Source organism: Chenopodium album, chromosome 5 (assembly GCF_948465745.1).
Source record: "Chenopodium album chromosome 5, dcCheAlbu1.1, whole genome shotgun sequence".
NCBI lineage: Eukaryota > Viridiplantae > Streptophyta > Magnoliopsida > Caryophyllales > Amaranthaceae > Chenopodium > Chenopodium album.
The window spans coordinates 73,040,873-73,062,866 of NC_137838.1; the positions used below are offsets into that span (position 1 = coordinate 73,040,873).

The window sequence follows — 21,994 nt, forward strand, 5'->3', positions numbered from 1 at the left end:
CAAGCGCGTGTCTTCTTATATAGTTATGCATAGCCATAGTAGCTGCAACAAGTTTCTTTTGAGTTTCCAACAGAAAGCTGGGCATAATTAATAATATCCTCCATCTTTTTTTCCAGACACCAAATGTTCTCTCTATAATGTTTCTCAACGACGAATGTGAATAATTAAAGACTTCGTAGAAACCATTTGGACGTTGTGTTGAACGACGAAAATCAGGAACGTGGTATCGTTCACCTTTGAAAGGAGCCAAAAATCCTTTCATATTCGGATAACCCGCGTCAACAACATAATATTTTCCTGTACATTGTATAATATTAGATAATGACACCATAGTATATAATAATGGTAACGATTATACACATAATAGTTTCATAAATATATACCTTCGGGTGGATGAGGGAAATATTTCTTGGGGTCTTCCATTGCATCCTTTAAGATTCGATTATCATGAATAGATCCCGGCCATCCAGCAACAAAATATGTAAATAACATGTCAAAGTCACAAATTGCTAACATATTTTGTGTAGGGATACCTTTGCGCCCTATGTAAGGGATTTTATCCTCCTCCGAAACAACACATGGAATATGAGTTCCGTCAATGGCACCAATACAATCCTTGAAATGTGGCCAATATTTATAATTATTTCGTATCTTGGTTGGAACCTCCTTGAAGTTTGGATCAAAAGGTGTAGACACCCATTTGTGTCTCCCCAAAACCAAACCCAGTGATGAGTACCTTTCGCGTCGAATCATAATCGGATGAAGTGAAAGTGTGGGAAGTCTAGTGTTGCGTATAGTTTTAATTTCTTTTCTCTTCTCTCTGTTTTTGAAAACTTATTTTAAGAAAACACTCAATCCAGTTTGGTTGGTCCATGATATGGGTCCAATAGTAGTGTAGTTGGATGGGGCTTGACAAGAGCTTTCCAACAATATATTATAAGCCCAATTTCGATGAATATTGAGGAAGTTATGACCAATTTACTGAACTGGGCTCGGTTTGAGCCTCATATGCGGCCCAATGATCTAGAGGAGGGCCTAATATAGATTTATCATTCCTAATGCAATTAGGAATGGTTTTATTCTTCTAGATTCTTCTAGAAGGTTCTTTTCATTCCTAATTCAATTAGCATTGATAAATTGACTTTTGTTGACTTTTCAGAGTTTTAATTAGAATCAAAGAGCATTTTTGAGGAAAAATACGATTTTATCCTCCTGTACGGCAATTTTTATCTGATTTTAAGAAAACGCGTGGATTTCTTAGTCAGCGCCAAACGCCAGCTGTAGCGCCTGACGCTACGATTGGCGCCTGGCGCCAATCTTAGCGTCTGGCGCTAAGGTCAGCGTCTGGCGCCAACTCGGTTTTTTGCGTCAGAACTCTGTTTTTGATATTTTATCTTTTTGGCTGATTTTTTTTTATAAATAACGTCATAAAAACTCCGTTTTCATTCACCAACTCTCATCAAGATTCTCTTGATTACTTTCTCTCTCTCTTTTTCTAAACTAGCCTTCTCTCAAATACAAAATTCCGCACTCATTAGATCTAGATGCACCTAGCCATATTCGAAGTTGCCTTCGTCCTAGACGTGAAAGGTTTAATTTTTGAGGGTTTGGTCCCAAATCTCTATTTCAATTATTATTTAATTTAATTATTTTGTTTATTATTTTTCCTTAAATTTACTAACGCGTGTATTTTGTTATTAGAAAGAGGTACGAGGCATCAAAGTAAGTACTTTAATGGTTTTTATTGATGTTGTGATATAGAGTTCATGCTTAGGTTGTTATTATGATTCCTAGTATTATGTCTAGGGTAACTTTAATATTAAGTATGATTGTTATGATGCCTTCTATTTTCTTTCCTAATATTTATGATTGTTAGTATCATGCCTAGGATCTTGCTATTATTATGCTTTAACATGATTCATGATTATTATTATTATCATGATTATAATTTTATGATGATTATTATTATGTTGCTTGATATTTATTGCTTGATCACGCCTTTATGCATGTTTAAAGAGAATTTATACTTGTAATCACGCTTAATAAGATAATTAATAATCTTGTTTAGGGTTAATTATGATTATAATTCAAGTGATCGCCAATAATAGATTTGTTTGTGCATTAATATTCGACTAACATAGATTAAACAGGTTTAGGGTTAAACCTATTGATTGCATGTTAGTCAGAAAGCGCACGTGAAAACGATCAGAATAAAGTAGAGGCCTATTATTAGGGCAGGTTCAATCTCTTTTAGGTTGGATTTGTACCTTCATCCCCGAACCCTATTTGGTTCAAGACCTTATGGAGTTGACGATCTCTTGGATCGTTAAGGGGTGTAACCTTCACCTCGTGAACGGTTTACAAGTTCCTAAAAAAACTTGTTGGCGACTCTTTTGCTCTATCTTCTTTCCCTTTGGACGCCACCGTACTTTAGTGTATGATCACAGTGGGGTTCAAGCTAGGGGTTAATGCTTGAAATATTCCCTACAGAAGGTCTTACAATATCTTTAGAAAATCTTGTCATTGCTTCAAGAACTTCATTGAATTTTCTACTTATCGTTTCACCAGAATGTTTAAAGCGATTTTGCATATTACGATTAGATTGAAATTGTGCACATAAATATATGAATATTCCGAGTGCTTCTTCAGCAGGCATGGTTCTAGTTGACTTTAATCCATATTTATCCACTAATAATTTTGCAAGACTATAAAACACATGGGGTTCCATTCTTAATATCCTATAACTTTCACCTGGTGTAGATAAAACCTCTTGCAACCATTGCCATCCAGAACATAACGAAATCCTAGTAGGTTGTTTAATTAAATATTTAAGATAGTATTTGGTAAGTATTGTTACCCCTGTGGCAGCATATAACATCATTTGTTTAGCCCTCAGTTGTTCTTGAAGTACTAACTCTTCATCGTCTTCTTCTTCAGAGGAGGATTCATCCATTACATCATCATAAGCACTTCCATTTGAACTAATCTGATTAAAAAAAAAAAAAAAACAAGGAACCAATTAAAATTGTTTACTTTAAAGTAAACCTTATATAACAAAGCAACTATAAAAAGCTAATATTACTCAAGAAAGTATAATGATAATGATATATAACAAATACTAAGAAAATCAAAATAACTGACATAAATAAGAAAGTTAGTCTGTTACAACACGATAATTAAAGAGAGTAGCAATAAAAGCATAAATACAATGTTTCATAACAAATAAATAAAAAAAAAATTAACGTTGAGAAGCTTTTTTCTCCTTTTCCAATTCTTGCTCAAGCCAAACACTCCGTATATTTTCATCAGGAATACCAACAAACATCTCTCTATATTCTCGTTTCACAAATAAACGAGTTCCTAACATATAAAGCTCACTTCCTATTTCAACCCCTGGTGTTGTAGCAAGAAATGTTAGACACTCTCCAATGCTACAACCAGGAAGGTCAGTTCTTTTTGAAGTTACAGTAGCACTAGATTGAGAGAAATTCTCCATCGCACCAACAATACGTTTTAGCTCATTTTGCATGAGCTTAGCCGTGCTAACTTTATATTTCTTTCCTTTTTGTGTTTTTTTCCTCTTTCTTCCGATGTTGTATTGACTTTGGTCTTGTCAATGCTTTCACTTTCAAGTTGTTGAGATACTGTTTCATTGATACTACCATCCATAGTAATATCCACTTGCTCCTCATCTTCTATTTCTTCGTTGCCTATGGTAGACGAGTCTTCTATTTCAGTATCATTTTGTGAATAAGGGTTCCATGAAGTTGTAGCAGAAACGATTATTTTAGCAAACATGATCTCTAACTCTGTTAAATTTTGGATTCCAGCTTCACGAAATTTAGCAACACCCGGACGGGCCTATACAAATAAATAAATGTAATTAGTTACAACTAACTACTTGAAAAAGGCAATGTAGAAATCAGATTATTGTTATGCTCACCTGTTCTTTGAGTGCCCACCACTGATCGGATGCAACAATTGTATTTTTCTCATGATCCCATCCTAACCCTGTCTCCTTTTCTATGAGATTCTTCCATGTAGTGTACTCCGTTTTTAATTTCTCCCACTTGTTTTTTAATTGTTTCTGGTCATACATTTTACCAGACCTTTGTTGGAACTTTATCACCACATTATTCCAACCAATTTTGCTAAAATGAGTGTGTGGTCTATTCCCTGCATGGACCTCTTCAGCACAAACCTCACAAAAAATCTTAGTTGTTTCATCTGACCAAGTTGCTTTTGACCTCTTTACTTGTTCGTTAATCTAAAGACAAACAAAGCCATGAAACGTTGTGCATTACGCATAAGCTTCACCAACCATACACACAACATAACAATGTAATCTGCCTCCCAATGTCACGCTTTATAAATTCTACTAGCATTATATTGACAAATCTTACAACATACAAGCATTTCTCATAAAACAATAATTTAGCTTAGACATCATATCAACCATTCCACTATCACCATCCAAAGTAATTTGGCACCAATACAAGCAATTTGAAAATGAAAGAATCCAATTCGAATAATGCTCTGTTTGGAAACAAGAGTTTTATTTAAAATTCTAAAACAATTAAGAAAACTTCATAAAACAAAGAAATTGAAATAATTAGTCAAACCATGTCATTTGAAATTCACTACGGCACTACCCAAACACTTGTCATATTAATCCTAGTTCATCCAACTCAAATTTTTTTTTTTTTTTTTGAAACTACCCAAACTAGTTTCATTTTTGTATACTGATTATTAGTTAAATTAATTAATTTGTTATTAAAGTTCCTAAGTATTGCCAAACACCATGAATACTTTGAAATTATGGATTTAAAAGTGTTGTTTTCCCAAACAAGTAAATTGAAATTGAAAGCAAGGATTTCAATTTCCAGAATTGAAATACAGAATTTGAAATGAAACGCCTAAATTGAATCAAAATTGAAAATTTCAAGATCTAAATTCTGGACCAATTCACTAACCTCATTGGCAGAACTTCTTGTTCGTGACATATTGGGATGATTTGGATGAGGAGAACCACTGAGATTTATATCTTTCTCCTATTTCAAAATCAATGCAAAGAAATTAGGGTTCTACCCACAAAAGAGAAGAAATTTCCATAAGTAAAAAAAATTAATACCTTATTATTGCTTGGTTGTGTCCTCTTGGGTGGACGAAATGGTGGCGCCGGAGGTCTAGGAGGACCATATTGCATGTCGTCGGTGATGATTTTTGGCCTTGAGGGTTGAGGGGTTTGTGTTTCAGGAGAGAGAAAGAGCTGATGTTTATGAAAGAGGAGAAGAGAGAAGAGGGGTTTCTTTTTTTTAATGGGATATAAGAGGTCTTTTTGTGAAATGTTAAGTATATTTTTATCCAACAAAAAGTTTCATTAAATGGGAAAATAGCTCCCCGAGAAACTGATGTAGAGAAGCTCAAAATTGGTGCTTCTCATTTTGCCCACTTTAGAAGCTGTTTTGGGCTTCTTGAGAAAGTGTTTCTGTTTTTTAAAAAACCCTTGTTTGGCCCAATTTCTATTTCTTAGATAAAGAAACCCTTGTAAAAACTAGGCCAATCAATTACTAAATATAGAGGGAAAATGGGTGAACCCAAAAATAAAAAGGGTAAAGGGAATGGGAAAATATGGCAAATAAACAATAACAAACGGAATAAAACCCTCTTATTTCCATTCCTTTTGATTATTACCCTCAAACAAACACCCCTTAAGTTTATGAGCCGGTGAGACCCTGAGTCCTTGACGAAGTAACCCCATATAACCATTTTTTCCCACCAAAACATTAACCCTCTTCAATTCGCCTCTCTTTCTCCCACTTCCCACCATGAAGCAAACTCCCACCACCGGCGAACCCGAAACCCTAATGGACTCTACCGGATTCGACCCAACGGTCGACATTTCATCACAACTCATGCAACGCTACTCCTCTTCCTCCGCCCCACAACACCGCCACCTCATCGCCACCGCCGCCGCCGTCAAATCCCTCCTTCTCGAAGAATCTCTCCCTCTCTCTCCTCTCTCCTACTTCGCCGCCGCCATTAACGAACTCTCCAGACCTCTAAACGACGCCGCTTCTGCCTCTGCTCTCGCCACCTTCCTCTCCATTGTTCTCTCGCTTGTTCCAGAAGGTTCCATTTCTTCCGAGAAGGCGGCGGAGGCGGCGATGATTTTGGTTACGGTATTGGGGAGTGAGGAGAGAGAATTGATTGTTGGGTCTGCTTCTAGTGCTAGGTGTGTTGTTAAGTGTTTAGGGGTTTTGTTAGGGTTTTGTGATTTTGAGGATTGGAGTTCTGTTGAATTGCCCTTCCAAACTTTGCTTAATTGGTGCACTGATAAGCGCCCGAAGGTAATTCCCAGTTTCGGGTTTTTAATTATCGCAACGTTTTGACTTTTACGCTTGCATTGATATGTTGAAATCATTTATATGTTTATGAGATTGTATACAGGTGGATTATTGCTTTTTAAACATTGCTGTTGACTATTGAGTGTAGTTTGGTTATGGATTTAATTGAAATATTCTACATCGTTATAGCATTTTGAGGAGATTGAAATGATTCAGGGAGTAATTACAATTACCGTCTTTTCTGTCGTATATAGAGGTGTTGTAAGGTACTTTGAGGCAGTTGGGGTATTATGAGCTGATAGTAGAGGAATATGTAGGAGAAAATTTTATGTTTGAGTGACAAGAAATTTGGAAATTTTGTTGGTGCTAAGTCCTAATGGCATTGTTTGCTTCTTTTGCAGGTTAGAAAATGTGCTCTAGTGTACTTAGAGAATGCTCTTAAATCTTTTCAGTCTGAGACTGCAAAGAAAAAAGCGAGTGAATTAGTTATGTCTTTGTTGGAAAGTTTTATGTCTATTGCGATCAAGTTGGGCGTGATACAAAGTGTAGATGGACCTGGAAGTGAGAAACAATGTGAAGCTGAGCAGTTGGACATCGTGCATGCGTTGAACATTGTGAGGGTTGCTATACCATATCTTTGTGGTGAAAGTAGTGAGAAAATCATTTTGAAATTAATCGAGCTTCTTGATTCACGCTCTTCTACGTTTTCAAGGCCTGTTCTTAATGCTATTGAAGTATTCTTAGAAAAAGTTGAAGTTGGAATTAGTACGCAATCAGCTGGGGATGTAATTGATGCCCTTTCGACATATGTATCTTCAGAAATGAAATCCAATGACAGCATCATTTCTGCAGCAAACTTACTGAAGATTACTCTTGACAAACTTCATGCACGAGACACTGGCAAATGGAATAAGAGTCTTCCTGTTGGAGTTAATGCCATTGCAGGTTGCCCTGCTGACCTTTTTGATATATTCTGACAATATTCTTAGGTTTACGCCTGCATAAATGATTTTAAGTAATCTTCTCAAGCAAAAAGCAGCAGTGTCTTGATCTTTGTTTGGGAGTTGTTTTTTTACTCAGTATTCTCCCACATTATTAAAGTTTGTTCAGCTATCATCCTTGTACAATTTTATCACATGCACTAACCAGAAAGCTTCTACTGTTCTTGATCTTACTTTTCCTATTTGCAAATTTTGATGAAACTTCAAGTGTTAGAGGTATGATTAACTGCTCTTTGTTCCTTTTCTTTTCTACTTCGACTGGCAGGGCTTCTTACACGTGAGGATGATATTGCTTCAAAGTCTTCGAGTATTTTGAGAAAATTGATTGATGATCAATTGTCTGATGACATTAATTTCCAACTAGCTAATGTAGAGGAATCAAAAGCAATTGCATCAATTTGCTCAACCTTCATGAAATTGGTGGATTCTTTTGATGGGATTCCCAATGAACATACAATAGCCGTTCTATCTTTTCTTTTCCTCAAACTTGGTAAGCAGATTCAAAATCTATTGCTCTATGGTGGTTTGGTGCTGAATTCATTCCATGTTTTGTTCTTCAACTATTTTGAACTCCAATTTCAACTGTGCTCCTTTTTAATTATTTGAATGTTAGATGATGTCTCATCTTGCTTGATCCTTATAAAGTTAAAATTTTTGAATCTCTGTAGATCTGTTGTGTTACATTTGTATTGTTGAATGAGATTCAATGCCATCACTATCTGTGTGAGCTGTGGAATATGCGTTCTCTTGGTTTTTCATTTTCTTCCTTGCTTTTGTCTCCACTGTGCCTCTTGTGAAATTCTCTCTTCTGCTACTTCTATAAAGCTCTTGGCTAACTGTTTCACTTATTTTGGAACTCCCGTAATTTAATTGATGGAGATAAAGCTCTGGTCTACAATGCCGATTTTGTGTTGATGTATGTGTTTAGGATGGTGTCGTGTTGAAGCTTATTTTTATTGGTATGCAAAAGAAAACAAATGGGATAGAAGAAGAGAGAGAAAGCAGTTTGAAAGAAGTTTAACTTTCTTCTGTTGAGTGTTGACTCCTTTAATATCTGGGTTTATAGGCTTACAGATGTCTAGTGTGTCATCTGTAGATTACTTTAGGTTGGCAGTTATGGTTGATTGAAGCAAGCTGTCTGAAGAAAAAATAAAATCAGTCAATACGTAGTGGATTGTAAGCCAATGGTAAAAAAATAGCTGTTTTGTATGAAGTAGTTTTGAAGAACACAACTTAAACTGGAATCAATTTTTCAATTTTAAAATAATTTGAAAACTGGAAATTTAAAATGATATCAATCTTCTAGATTTCATCACTTTCCAGTTGAAATTAGAATGTAATTTTAGTTCTTATCGAGTTGGCGTTGGTTAAATTTTACTTTGTACTCCGTACTAAGTATCTTGAATAACGTTGTTTTTAGGTTCATGCTGGACACCTTGGTGCGCTTTAGAAAAATCATTGATACTTTCCATTCTGAAAATTAGGACGGAGTCGTTAAGGTATCACTTTTCTTGAGACACGCTATGCTACATGGAAAATGCCCACATTTTGATATCTCACTGAAATGTTTTGCAATGGACCGAGGTATCCCTGAAGTGGTCCTCACTTATTCAAGGAACAAGGGAGGCACTAAGGCAAATGGCAATTGTCTTCTTGCAGCAGATTTGGAGTAGCCAAAACAACTGACCTCACTTAAGGGAAACATCAATGACCTGGCAGCAGGGAATGAGGAAATGACAGCAGCACGAAAAGACAAATGAAGCAGCCGCTAGAATCATCTTAGGGATGTGTGATGTAAATATAAAAAAGGAAGATAACATTGTATTAGGCAATCAATTTGAGTGAATATTATAGACTTGTGACCTAAAGTTACCCTAGGATAGTTGTGGGCTAAACCCACTGTTTGTAAGAAACCTTTTTGCTTGAATATTAATAAATGAATAATCTTTCTTTCCCAAATTTGCTTGTGTGTGTTTGCTTAATTGTGAACTTTGAATCCATTACAAGTGGTATCAGAGCACGTTGGTCATGGTAAATACAACCACGTATAGGCTCAATGCTCTAGAAGAGCGGTTTACCGGAGTAGAGTAAAAAATAGCTTCTTTGGAAGAGAAACTTAGTACTTAGGAGGAATCGGTGAGCATGGTAGTTTCCAACGTCGTGGCGGAAGGCTCTCGCTGAGGAGCTCTTTACGGCCCTAGAAGCGAGTAACGAGAAGAACTAGAAGGACGTGTAGGATATCGTCACTCTCCTTAAGGGGCGAATTGACCGATTTTGATAGGGTTAGGAAACTAAAGCAAATTTGGAGAGAGGGCAGATGGAGAAGTTTCGAGAGGAGATAAGGCGTTGAAAGATCCAAATGTGCGGTGACCTGCGCCAAACTTTGGAATTGGGGTGGTCGGAAATCTTGATAATGAAGAAAAGGAAGTTATAAAAGAGTAGGCCAAAGGCAGTTACGATGGTGGGGGAGGCACTAATCGAAAGTATAGAAGATCGAAACTCCACTATTTGACGTGAACCTCATGGGTGGATTCTCCATAGCCAACAATAATTTAACTTTTTTATTGGTTATGGGAGGTTGAGGAACTCCAATCAACGGTAGTTTCCTTAGAGGGGGTTGCCTTGATATGGTTTCATCGGCGCCCTGTGATTGGGTGGGGAAATATGAAGAGACGGGCGCTCTAACTGCACGAACATTGGTTAGCTGTGAAAGTGGCTAAATAGCGTTGGAAGTTTATTCCGGAAATCTTTATGTTGGCCCACTTTATAAATGGACTAAATGTTGACATCTAAGGCTAAAATCAAGCTTTTTATGTTTAGCATGCCATGTTAGGTCACTAGAGTGGAGGAAATCGGATAGTAACATTAAAAAAAAAAAAAAAAAAAAAAAATTTCTTGGTTTCGGTCTATGAAATCGGGTTCCTTTATTCAACCTAACAAGACGTATGCTGGATCCTCATCTATTTTACAAGTCCAATAGTTCAGGGCCTAGTAAAGGGGAGACAAAAGGGTTGAATCACAAGGATCTGTAAACCAACCTAACTTGCAATATATCTTCTTCCTCAAGGGAATTTGGCGACCCAATGTATAAAAAGGCTTAAGGCGCACCAAGGCGTTTTGGAGTACCTTGTGCCTAAGGCGCTGTCTCTGGTGCGCCTCATTGAAGTGAGGCCCATATAATAAGAAATAAAAAAATTCTGGAAAAAGCTCTTGTGCGCCTCGTGCCTTAGTGCGCCTAGGCGCGCCTTAGGTGCGCCTCATTGAAGTCGCCTCGCCTAGACCTTAAAAATCGCATGACCTCTAGCGCCAGAGCGCCTTAGGTGCGCTTTTTCAAACACCGTGCGAAACTAAGAGGCTGAAGTAAGAGGTTAACAGAGAAGGAGCTTTAAGAAAAAATAGAAAAAGGACTCTGCTTTAGATGTGACAAGGGGTAAGCAAAAGTACTTGAAAAACCGAAACTCTAAAACCCATATTCGTAACCGATTCGAATTTTACTTGATCGTATTTGATTTGATAATTTGTTATCGGGTATCATTTTAGTGGTAAAGATTACTCAATCCAATCTAATAAGCAATTTTTTTTCCCTACTTAAATGTATTTATCCAAGATCTTAACACTTACTTTTGTGCGTAATCACTTAATAACTTTAATGATTAGTAATATTACTAGTAATTTGGTCAAGATCATATGGTATTGTTGTTTTGTTGTTAATTAGTGTTGAATGATATCAAAAAAACTAAATTGTAAAGTGTAAATTTTTAATATTGGATATCATATCGGATATTCGATACCTGATCCGAAGATTCGGATACTCAAACTTATCGGCATAGTTCATAAATCTATTCTTTGTGTTATTGGTTATCAGTTACCCGAATTGATAGTGTTAACGATTGGGGAACTCGACCAATGCTCACCTATAATGAGGGATGGGGAATAGGGCATTGGTGTTGGAAGAAGGAACTTAGTGTGCTTCTAATTGGAGATGAAGAAGAAGAAGGGTTCGGCGACTCCCGAGTAGAAGGAGGAGGAAGTGGTGATGGAAGAGGTTGGAATGCCGACCGAGGTATCCTTGTGTTCGGTGTTCGGGCTTTCAAATTCTCACACCATGTTGTTGAGGGGCACCATTGATCAAATGGGGTAGGTGGTGGTGGTGGTGATGGTGGATCTTAGAGCTACACACAATTTCATCTTGACAAAGAGAGTGGAAGAGTTAAAACTTTCCGTCATTGACTTTGGGAGTTTGAAGTGTCATTGAGGAATGGACAGATGATTGAGGGTAGAGGAGTGTGTAGGGGGGTTTGAGTTAAATTTTCACGAGGTTGTGTGATCAAATGCACCTGTGATCAAATGCAGATGTGATTTTATGGGTTCAGTGGTGATCAAATGCAGATGTGATTTTATGGGTTCAGTGGCTCGAGGTGTTAGGTTCGATTGTCATGAATGGGCAAACTCATATTTTGCAGTTTCAGGTGGCCGGAGTACTCGTTTCACTGGATGGGGACTCGACCTTAGAAAGTTTGCAGATATTCCTCAAAAGAAGGCAGGCACTTAGGATGGCAACGGTCTTCTTGCAGCAAATTTAGAGCAACCAAAACAACAGTCCTCACCCAAGGGAAACATCAATGACCTGGCAGCAGGGAATGAGCAAATGATAGCTGCACAAAAAGACAAATGAAGCAGCCACTAGAATCATCTTACGGATGTGTGATGTAAATAAAAAAAGGGAAGTTAGCATTGTATTAGGCAGTCAAATTTGTGTGAATATTATAGACCGGTAACCTAAAGTTACCATAGGAGGGTTGTGGGCTAAAACGAAACCTTTTGGCTTGAACATGAATCAAACAATCAGATTTTCTTCCCCAAATTTTGTTGTGTGTGTTTGCTTGATTGTGAACTGGTCTGAATCATTCCCTTCTCTCTCCTCTCAAGCCATCGTCCTCAATTATCTGGATTTGAGAGTCTATCTCCCTTCATTGCTGAGACCTCCTGGCCACATTTTTCTCCCCAGATTTCCAATTCCCTGTTTTTGGATTCATACAAAATTGCTCTCTGCTGGCTGTATACTTCTAGTTGTCTGATCAATATGTTATTTGATAGAAGGCCAGTGCCCTCAATAAGTGAGAGAGGGGAGATAGACAGAGGTACTTGATAGCCTTGACTAGGGATCCTGTTGTAGTATGTTGAGTACTGAATTCTATAATATGTCACATGGAAAATTAAAGCACAGACAGTCTATATGACTTTTTGGTATTTTAATTTACATTTTCTCATTATTTGAAAATTGACGTTTGTTCAGTCCGGTTTAAGTTTCCATTCCTGTTCTCATATCCATTCTAGCCTTCTAGGCAGAAGGCATGTATCTGTTTTATCTTTTTAGTCACATCTCCAATGTTATCTTTCATTTGTTGGGAAAGACAGTGTCATTGTTTCTATTATTAATCTGATGCAGCATCTTCTTGATTGGGTGTATTAATTTTTGTCACTTCTCTTTGTTTTAATAAGAATGTCAAACTTCATCTCTGTAAATATGCAAAGCAATACAAGAGAGCTTACTGAATAACTGATGATTGATGATTTTTTTTTGTGGATCATGCATACTTATATATGCCTAATTCATGTGTCTATTTCTCACCTTTACTTTTACATATCTGACGAGCCATAATTTTCCTTTTCAAATTTAGGTCGCAATTCATTCTCACATATGAAGAGTATTATCCTTAAGTTGACAGAGATCTATACACATGTTGATGGCAGCAAGCAGAACGCAGATCATGTAAGAATCTTTGTCAGTGTCTGTGCGCTTGCAAGTGTGTCTATGCTCATGTTGTGGTGTCTGCATGTGTATAGATGTTTGAGCGTGCTTCTCTTCTCTGTCTGTTTGTCTGTATCGATTTCAATGGGTATCTTTTAATACTGAGTATGTTTGGCCTTTTACTTTTTGAAAGACCAGTTATTGTTATTCATCATTTCTCATCTCTATATTCTGCTATTGCTGATAATATGCAGGTCACCATTGACTCGACAAGTTCTTATTCTATGATTTATATCTTTAAAGCTGTGTATGGTTGTGCTAAATGGTAGTTATGGGAATAATTTATAATATAATTTTGAAAGAAAAGTGTCATCTTAATGTCTGGTAATGCAACTCTATCCCCAAACGGCCAAACCTGTGTTTTGCTTCATAAATTTCTATTAACTCTTTATACCACTTGCCAAGTGGTGATGGATAAAAATGCAAATTTATGAAGAATAGAGATACTTTAAGGTGGAATAGCGTTACCATGGGAATGACATAAGATTTTTTTTACAAAATTACCTACAAATGCATTCCCATAACCACCTTTTCTTATCGCTTACTAAACGGGCATGTCTATGTTTTAGAGGCATTTTTAGTTTAGAAATGGGAACCTTCTATAAAGAGTGCATTGGAGATTGTAAAAGGGAAGTGATGCAAATTTTCAGTAATAGAGGAAGGATAACAAGCCAAAAACTTATGGCCTTTTTCGACAAATGGACTGATGTAGCCAGAAAAAAAGGTTCTAATGCAAGGAGTCACGTAATGGATGACATACTTACCAGGGTTTTGCAGAACGACAATTCCAAAATCTGTACAGAAAGGCTGTTATGTAAAGAAACGACTGAGCTTTAATTTCACAAGTCTGACCAATTGTCAAATTTGTTTGGATTTACGCTCTTTAATATACTGAAATCAAATATATTATCTTCTTTAATTTTAATTCTTTTCACTTTTGCACTTGGTCGTCCTGGATCCATTCATAGTGAAATGTTTCTAATACATCTCACGGTCATGCTTTCATGCCTCAATGTGATATTTGTTCATGCTTATCACATCCTTAAGCTTCTGTAGTGCACTTATTTTAACAAAATTGTATGGTAGTGTTATAGATAATGCCTGGCTCTTAGCCCTTTTGCACTCCGTTGCTTCATTTTATTTTTCAAGTCTAGTAGCTAATGAAAGGGATTGGTTTTCTTTTGCAGTTACAAATCTGTTTTGGCTGTGCTGTAGTTGCTATGGGAGCTGAAAATATTCTGAGCCTTGTACCAATTTCTTTTAATGTGGATAAATTAACATATGCAAACATGTGGATGTTGCCCATTTTAAAAAAGTATACATGTGGGGCATCCCTTGGATATTTCACGGAGAATATTGTGCCCATCGCTCAGTCACTCCATAAGGCTTCCCGCAAAGGTAAATTGTGGCCTGGGTAACACTGTCATTCCTCTAAAATAATTTTGCTCTATTGTCCTGTCAATTCTATGAGAATATTGGAGGGAGAAAAGGTGCTCTGATTGCTAGTGATGGAATGTTTTCTTGCCTTTTGCAAATCGCAAAAACCCATGTGAAAGACCCTGCATTTTATTAATACTCAGTTTTGGCTGTTCATGTAGAGGCATCTTCTCTTGAATTTGCTGAAGCCAGACATATTCTGCTGGTTTTAAAATTGGAAAGAAATTCCAAAAAAATAATTAATTAATAAAAGTACCCTTTCTTGAATATTTGTATAAATTTTTTACTTCAGAAACATCAACACACTTTAGCTTTTAAAAGATTTATTAATTTATTTAAATTTTGCAGTTCACCCATTGTAAGAGATTATTTTCAGAATTATAATAAATTAAATATTCTAAGGTTTCTAATTTTTTTTTATACTTTAGAATGAGAATTTTTTAAACTTAATGGCAATTGGTATATTTTTTCTACATTCTTACTTTCATGTTTAACAATGTTTAACTTTTACCATTCTTATAAACTACCTCCGTTCTTTTTTGTTCTACTCACTTACTATAGATACGCAATTTAAGAAATGTTGCTATACTAAGGGCCTGTTCTGATTTACTGAGCTGAGCTGAATTGAGCTAAACTGAACTGAATTGAATATTTTATGAGAGAAGGAAATTAGGAGCTGAACTGTATTATGATTAATTTCTAATTTGCTGACATTGATTTTCAAGACATGATACATCATCTTTCAACCGCAATTTCAAAGAGATTATTTGGTCATTAAAGTTAAACTATTTGTACATTTTAGGACACCAAATCGAAATTGTGCAAAGCAAGAGTGACACTGCTACGGTTTCCTTCAACGGAAATTTTTTTTTTATAAAAAAATCCTTTTCTTTGTTTCTCTTTCCTTGAGCTTTAATGCCCATGTCATTTTTCTTTTCAGGATATTGTTTTGGAATTGGTTTATAGGTAATTAGGGGTCAGGATTAGATATCAATATATAGTACTAGGAAGTATTCAGTTTTCTTTACGTCTTTTATTAAATTTTTAGTTTATGGAACTGTTGCTAGTTAGAGCTGTTTTGCTTTCTGTAAATTACATGGTGAACCAGTTACCAATACCATAACTTAAGATTGGTGCCTTTTCCAGTTAAAAAGTCAGAAATAGGACAAGATCTGCAGGCTCTTGGCCATGGTTTATGGGGTCTTTTACCTGCATTTTGTCGCCATCCTACTGATGTCAGCAAGAGTTTTCAATCTTTTGCGAAATTGATGCTTGTCCAGCTAAAGAAAAATGCATCCATGCGTGAAGATATTGCTGACGCCTTGCAGGTTCTTACATTTCAAATGTTTAAATATGGCCTATTTTGATTTCTTCTTTCTTGTTTTGTCAATAGTCACATCTTTGTGTAACCTTTTGATAATCTTCTTTGTGTAGGAGCTTGTTAGACAAAACAAGTGCTTTCCTAAATTTGATGCTGCTATTGTTGAACCCGTAAAGCACGCACCTGACTTTTCATTGGAAGATTATCTAATGGAGAAAAGAAAATCACTCTTTTATTCCAAGAAAACTGCTATAAAAAACATTAAGGCTTTGGCGTTGTATTCTTGTGAACTGCTTCTGGCTCTGATGACTGTTTTTCTTGATTCAAAACCCGCAAAGCGTACATCTCTGAAGGTATCTTATAGATTATTAGCTTGTCACCATGTTTAATGTGATGATGGTTCATTATTATATATGTGTGTTTATCTATTCACGTCTTTCTTGCAAATTTTTCTCTAGTATAAAGTATTGGGGGTGTTTGGAAATCAGTTTTTCAGCTGGCTTTTGGCTTCTTCAAGTTGGTCAAACAGCCAAAAAAAATGTTTGGTTAGTGGCTTTTTTAACTGGCTGAAAAGCTGGCTTTTAAGCTAAAAACCAAAAGCTAGTTGGAGCAGCTTTTGGCTAATGGCTTTTGGCTTGTTGACATAATTAACTTTTGATTAATAATAATTAGTCATAATATATGATAATTAGTAATTAATAATTAATAATAATAATTAGTATTTAATAATTAATAATTAGTATTTAATAATTCATAATTAATAATTAGATAATTAATAATTAATATTTAATATTTAATAATTAATAAATAAATTAATAATTGATAATTAATAATTAATAATTAATAATTAACAATTAATAATTAATAATTAACAATTAATAATTAACAATTAATAATTAACAATTAATAATTAGTATTTAATAATTAATAATTAGTATTTAATAATTAATAATTAATTATTATTATTATTCAATAATTAGTTTTTAATAATTAGTATTAAAATGGAGTAATATTAGTAATTTATAGTATATTACTATTGATAATTATCAATTTATAACTTATATACAATTATTGTTAATTAATAACCAATAATTAATTTGAATTATAACTAATTATTATAAATTATTGTAAACTTATTGTAAATAATTAATAATTAATTTACAATTATTATTACCAATAATTTATTATTTTAATTAATATTAAAGTATTATATTAGTTCATTAGTGTTGATATTGTTTAACAACAGCTAGCACCCAACAACCAATTTACCAAACACTACAACTCTAGTCAAACAGCCAACTCAAAAGCCAATCTAAACAGCCAGTCAAACCAGCCAACTAAAACAGCCGACAACCAACAGCCAATTGCCAAACAGGGTCATTGTCTCTTTATCTCATGTTTACATGTATGAGGTTTTGATTATGGCTGGTTTGGGACACATTGTTGACGAATGCGAGAGATGTAAATTTCTCATAAGGGGCATTAAACGGTGCTGAAGCCAAAAGGGAGGGGGGTTATTACGTTGGTGACTTGTTGAGTCAATTGTTTACAAAATAGTTAATGGTTTCTGAAATACACTGCCAAAATATACATGCTATGAGATGATCAGGCTTTTATTCTTAAATCTACTCCCTCCGTTTTTAAATACTTGCTCCATTTCTCCATGCGTGGAGTTTTAGGAGAAATTGGATAAAGTAATAAAATATGGAGGTAGTGGGGTAGGGGGAAGAATAAAAAATTGTAAAAAGCAAAAGTGGTTGAGAGAATTGGAGGAGAGAGAATATGAAATTAATAAATATGATTTATGTTGGGTTCACTAGGCACTAGGTAAGAGAAACGAATTAGGAAAGTGGAGCAAGTATTTAAAAACGGAGGGAGTAATATATAAGGATGTTGTGAAAAAGGTTTTGCCAACTGTCTTAAATCATTTATTAAATCTTCATACAAAAGCTTACATGACTTTATTGGTGTCATAGAAAACCGATATATATTATATTATGCATTTTATGGTTACTAATTTCTCATACCCACTGGTTTTAAATTTGCCCAGAAAGCTATCAGTTGCTTGGCCTCAATTTGTGATTCTTCTTCCACCAAGAAAATTTTTACTTCGTCTCTGGAGAGATTCCCAGTGGTGAAGACTGTTTCTGTGTCTGAAGATTCTGATCCATCAAATTTATCACTTAGTGATGTGCCATCGGATTCAAGCTCTGTAGATGATAATTCACAGTGGTATGGGATCTCTGTTGTTGCCTTATGATTTTGAAAAGAAACTTGAATATTTTTACTGACATTTATTTAAAAGTAGTTTCAGTCTAAACTCTAAAGTTTGGTGCTGTGATAATGTGCCCAGTTCACTCTCATGATGTATGTCAATATATTTCAAATTTGTGTAGGCCTTTGATACTGGATCTAGCTTCATCCATTGTGGAGGGAGCTGATGAGGATCTTGTCGGTCTGATCTTTAGATTGACAAAGCATGCGCTGCAGGTTTGTCTTGTTATCTTCACATAGTTGTCTTGTCCAACTTGTATGTATAGAGCTGACATATGTGCTCCTGTGACTTAGTTTGGTGATGACAAATGTATTGCTGAAGCTTATTATACTTTGAGCTGTATTCTAGAGGTTGGTGCTTATATTTATAATTTTGACAAAGTAAGCTCTGAAAATTTGACATGGTTGTACTCATTTACTACACGTTTTTATCTGGTTCAGGAACACCCTTGGTTCTGCTCTTCGAAAATGGACGAGCTAGTTGATCTTATAATTGGCTTGAAGTCTCCTGCTGATATTGCTTCTTTCAGCAATCGCCTACGTTGTTTTCACTTATTGTTGGTCCATGCTTTAAAGGTGTAATTTCTGTTTTTTTCCCCTCTATATACATTACATTGCTGGAAAATTGACATGCTTGTTTGATTAATACTATTATGTTGAGTGTGGAGTGGAGTCGGAGGAAGTTTAGTTTAGGTTTTTTTATTTTTTATTTTATTTTATTTATTTTTTTATTTTATTTATTTTATTTTTATCTGCATTAGTCTATTCTAGTGTGTGTGTGTGTTGTTTTTTTAGAGTCTTGTGCTATTTATGTGCTGCAGAGGCAGTTCTGTACTGTTTGTGTATCGTGGTTCACTGTTAGTGCAAACTGTGGCATTACTAGTGTTTAATAGCTTATCAGAAATCTTTAATGTGGATTTATCTGGGGGGTCCTGCTTGTTTTTAATGTCTGTAATATGAAATCCGCAGTGCATGGAGGGTTATTTCATTTTGATAGCTTTGAGCATCTGTATGGATTAAACTGACATTGAAATGATACTGACAATGAGGTATTCAATTCTGCAGAGCAATTCTGATGTGGAGAACACACAACCTTTTCAAATATTAAATGAGATTATACTTGCTCTAAAAGATGTAAGTGCTAATCTCAGAATTAATCTGAATGTGCTCTTCTAATTTTCTCTACATCCTTTCGCTTGGTAGCATTGTTGTGTAAATAATTCTTATTTTGTGTCCTATTGTCCTCAGTCCAGAGAAGAGGCCAGGAAAATAGCTTATGACTTTTTGCTCAGGATAAGTTCTTGCTTAGTAGATTCATCTGCCGCAGATCCTGATGGTCCGTACTACAAACTGATTACTATGGTAGGAACATTTTTAACTTATAAGAGCATTTTTTCCCTACCCCCCATATATGTCAGACCTGATACCTCAAAGCTGACATACTCTCTCTGTTTCTTAATGTTCTACCCATTTACTATAACACTAAATACCAAGGAGAAGAGAGAGGCAGGATCACCCATCTGGGTTAATGCTACTTTTTGGATGAGATAAAAATTAAGGTATCTTATTGTTGATATAAATGGGTCCCAGAAAGTGAGCTCTGAGAGGGTAGGATAAGGAAAAAAAACTCTTCCCAAAAAAAAAAGGGGGAAAGTAATATAGCAAAAAAACAATGAATATGGAAAGTGGGTAGAACAAAAAGAACTATACAAGTACTAATAGAAGTATTCTATTTTCCATAATGCTAGGCTAGTAGGCTGTACTACTTTGAACAGGATTGTGGCTTGTAAATTTCTGTTTGATTTGATATCCTTTGTTCACTTGGATTGCTCTCCAGTGTTATTTCATGTATATGTTTCTAGTGTACTTCGGCGATGACTAATATATTGTTATTGCAAAATGACCAGGTTATGGGGTATCTCTCTGGCCCATCACCTCATGTTACAAGTGCAGCTATTGCTGCATTGTCTATGTTTGTATTTAAAGAACCAGAGCTCTGTGTGAAAATTCCACATGTAGTTTCCTCTGTTGTATCTTTGCTACAGACTAAAGCTGTGGAAACTATCAAGGTTAGTACCCTGGAAAGTGTTTTGGTTATCTGGTACCCCATAGCCCATTGCCTATTATCTTGGATGATGATTCTTGGCTGTTACCCGTGCAGGCTGTTTTAGGCTTTATCAAAGTATTGGTTTCATCTCTAGAAGCAAAAGACTTGCATAATTTTTTACCAGCTATTGTCGATGGAGTTCTTCCATGGTCATCTATCTCAAGACATCATTTCAGATCAAAAGTAACTATTCGTTGAACATGACCTATAATTTGCTTCTTGATGTGAATGCACAATTTCATATGATATTCTTCCTTTTTATGATTACTAGGTTACTGTGATACTAGAGATCATAATACGAAAGTGTGGCTTTCCTACAATTAAGTCTGTGACTCCTGAAAGATACCAGTCATTCGTTAGGAAAGTTTCTCAGGTATGAATGCATGATCTCTTATTTTTGCATCTGCGTTAATGGTAAGTATTGCCGTCTTCATGTTTTCATGTTGATAAATTCAGAATCGTCATGGGAACACAAACTCCAAGGAAGCTGATTCAGCTGATGCTAAGCCACAACTATCAAATAATCAGAAAAATGGGTTTGGATTCGTAGCTTGTTTAAAAAAATTTCTATTTTCATCTTTAATGCTATATATATATTAAAGACCCTTATCATTTGCTGCTTCTTCATCCTTCAGGTCAAAGAAGAGGTCATATAACGAGGCAAATGACAATGGAAGTGATTCAAAATTGCAGAGGAACAATAGGAGGAAACATATGCAAGATTTTCAGTCTCCCGGAGGCACTAGGAGAGCTGATGTGGGAGCTGATAGAAAGACCAATCAATTTAAGCATAATAATTCTAAAACAGGTCAAAATCAAAAAGGACAGAGATTCGATCGAGCCTCTGGCAGTATTCGAAAGAAACATGGACCAACAAATGGCCATACGGGAAGATTTGGCCGAAAGTCATAGTCATGCAGGTGTTGGCAAAGTTTTGAAATTATAGCTGACCAAACATAAGCGAAATGGAACAGTAAATACACGGCTTCAGTTGAGTACACACCTGCCCTTGTAAAACAGGGTGACTCGTTAATCAAGTTCATCTCGCAAGTGTTAAGATTGTTGATCAGAAAACAATCCACCTTACAGGGGAGGGTTGTTTGGATAGCTTCTGAAACTGTTAAGCACAGCTTCAATATATGGAGTAGTTGGCTTGTAAAATTTTGACTGAGAAAGGTTTGAACCTCTTTAAATGAAATCGATATTCTTCGTTATGCACTAGCTGCAGCTTTGAAACTTTAATGGTGTAGATAGTCTTGATACTTCCCGTTGGATTATTAACTATTAGGAGCTGCACAGGAAGAACAATAAACTGTGATTTATGAGGCTTATAAGTTTTGCTTGGCGTGTTTTATGTTTAATAATAAGAGTATATGTAAATATCCAATTCTATTTTAACTATCGTTTACCATGGCATTAATATATAGCTTATTGTGATTCTATACGTTGATGGTATTATTCATTTGCTCTAATCACTTTGTCTGATGAACAACAGATTCGTATCATAAATTATGTTTCCTATGTCCGATTTGTGGCGTTGAGTTATGTCTCAGGAATTGTTATCACTCACAACTCTTCTTATGTGATTCTCTTTAGTAAAAATAGTAATAAATTTTAAGGCGTGCATGCATTTGTATGGTTCAATCTTAGGGTCTGTTCACATTTACTTAATTTCAATTCAGTTCAGTTCAGTTC

General features: G+C 35.5%; 1 protein-coding gene and 1 long non-coding RNA gene across 2 annotated transcripts; one reads left to right on the forward strand and one right to left on the reverse strand.

Moving 5' to 3' along the window:
• Nucleotides 1-415: 415 nt before the first annotated feature.
• LOC145631007 (uncharacterized) lies at nt 416-5,190 on the reverse strand. The gene is made up of 3 exons (XR_014112322.1): nt 5,132-5,190; nt 4,974-5,051; nt 416-429 (listed from the first exon to the last, which is right to left on the reverse strand). It is a non-coding gene; the product is annotated as an uncharacterized LOC145631007 (long non-coding RNA).
• A 577-nt stretch (nt 5,191-5,767) lies between these two features.
• Nucleotides 5,768-21,741, forward strand: LOC145632254 (uncharacterized). Its single transcript, XM_081684578.1, has 18 exons — nt 5,768-6,350; nt 6,749-7,292; nt 7,614-7,838; nt 13,030-13,121; nt 14,348-14,558; nt 15,744-15,925; nt 16,032-16,271; nt 17,969-18,150; nt 18,315-18,408; nt 18,487-18,543; nt 18,634-18,768; nt 19,258-19,326; nt 19,441-19,554; nt 20,100-20,261; nt 20,354-20,482; nt 20,571-20,672; nt 20,756-20,835; nt 20,935-21,741. The coding sequence occupies exons 1-18, from the start codon at nt 5,829-5,831 to the stop codon at nt 21,209-21,211; spliced, it is 3,417 nt and encodes a 1,138-aa protein (XP_081540704.1). The 5' UTR covers nt 5,768-5,828; the 3' UTR covers nt 21,212-21,741.
• The last annotated feature ends 253 nt before the right edge of the window (nt 21,742-21,994 follow it).

Coding starts and splice junctions, on each gene's coding strand:
- LOC145632254 (XM_081684578.1), top strand. CDS start 5,829: ATGAAGCAAACTCCCACCACCGGCGAACCCGAAACCCTAATGGACTCT. Junction 18,409..18,486: donor TGACAAAGCATGCGCTGCAG/GTTTGTCTTGTT, acceptor CCTGTGACTTAG/TTTGGTGATGACAAATGTAT. Junction 20,262..20,353: donor AAGCTGTGGAAACTATCAAG/GTTAGTACCCTG, acceptor TTACCCGTGCAG/GCTGTTTTAGGCTTTATCAA.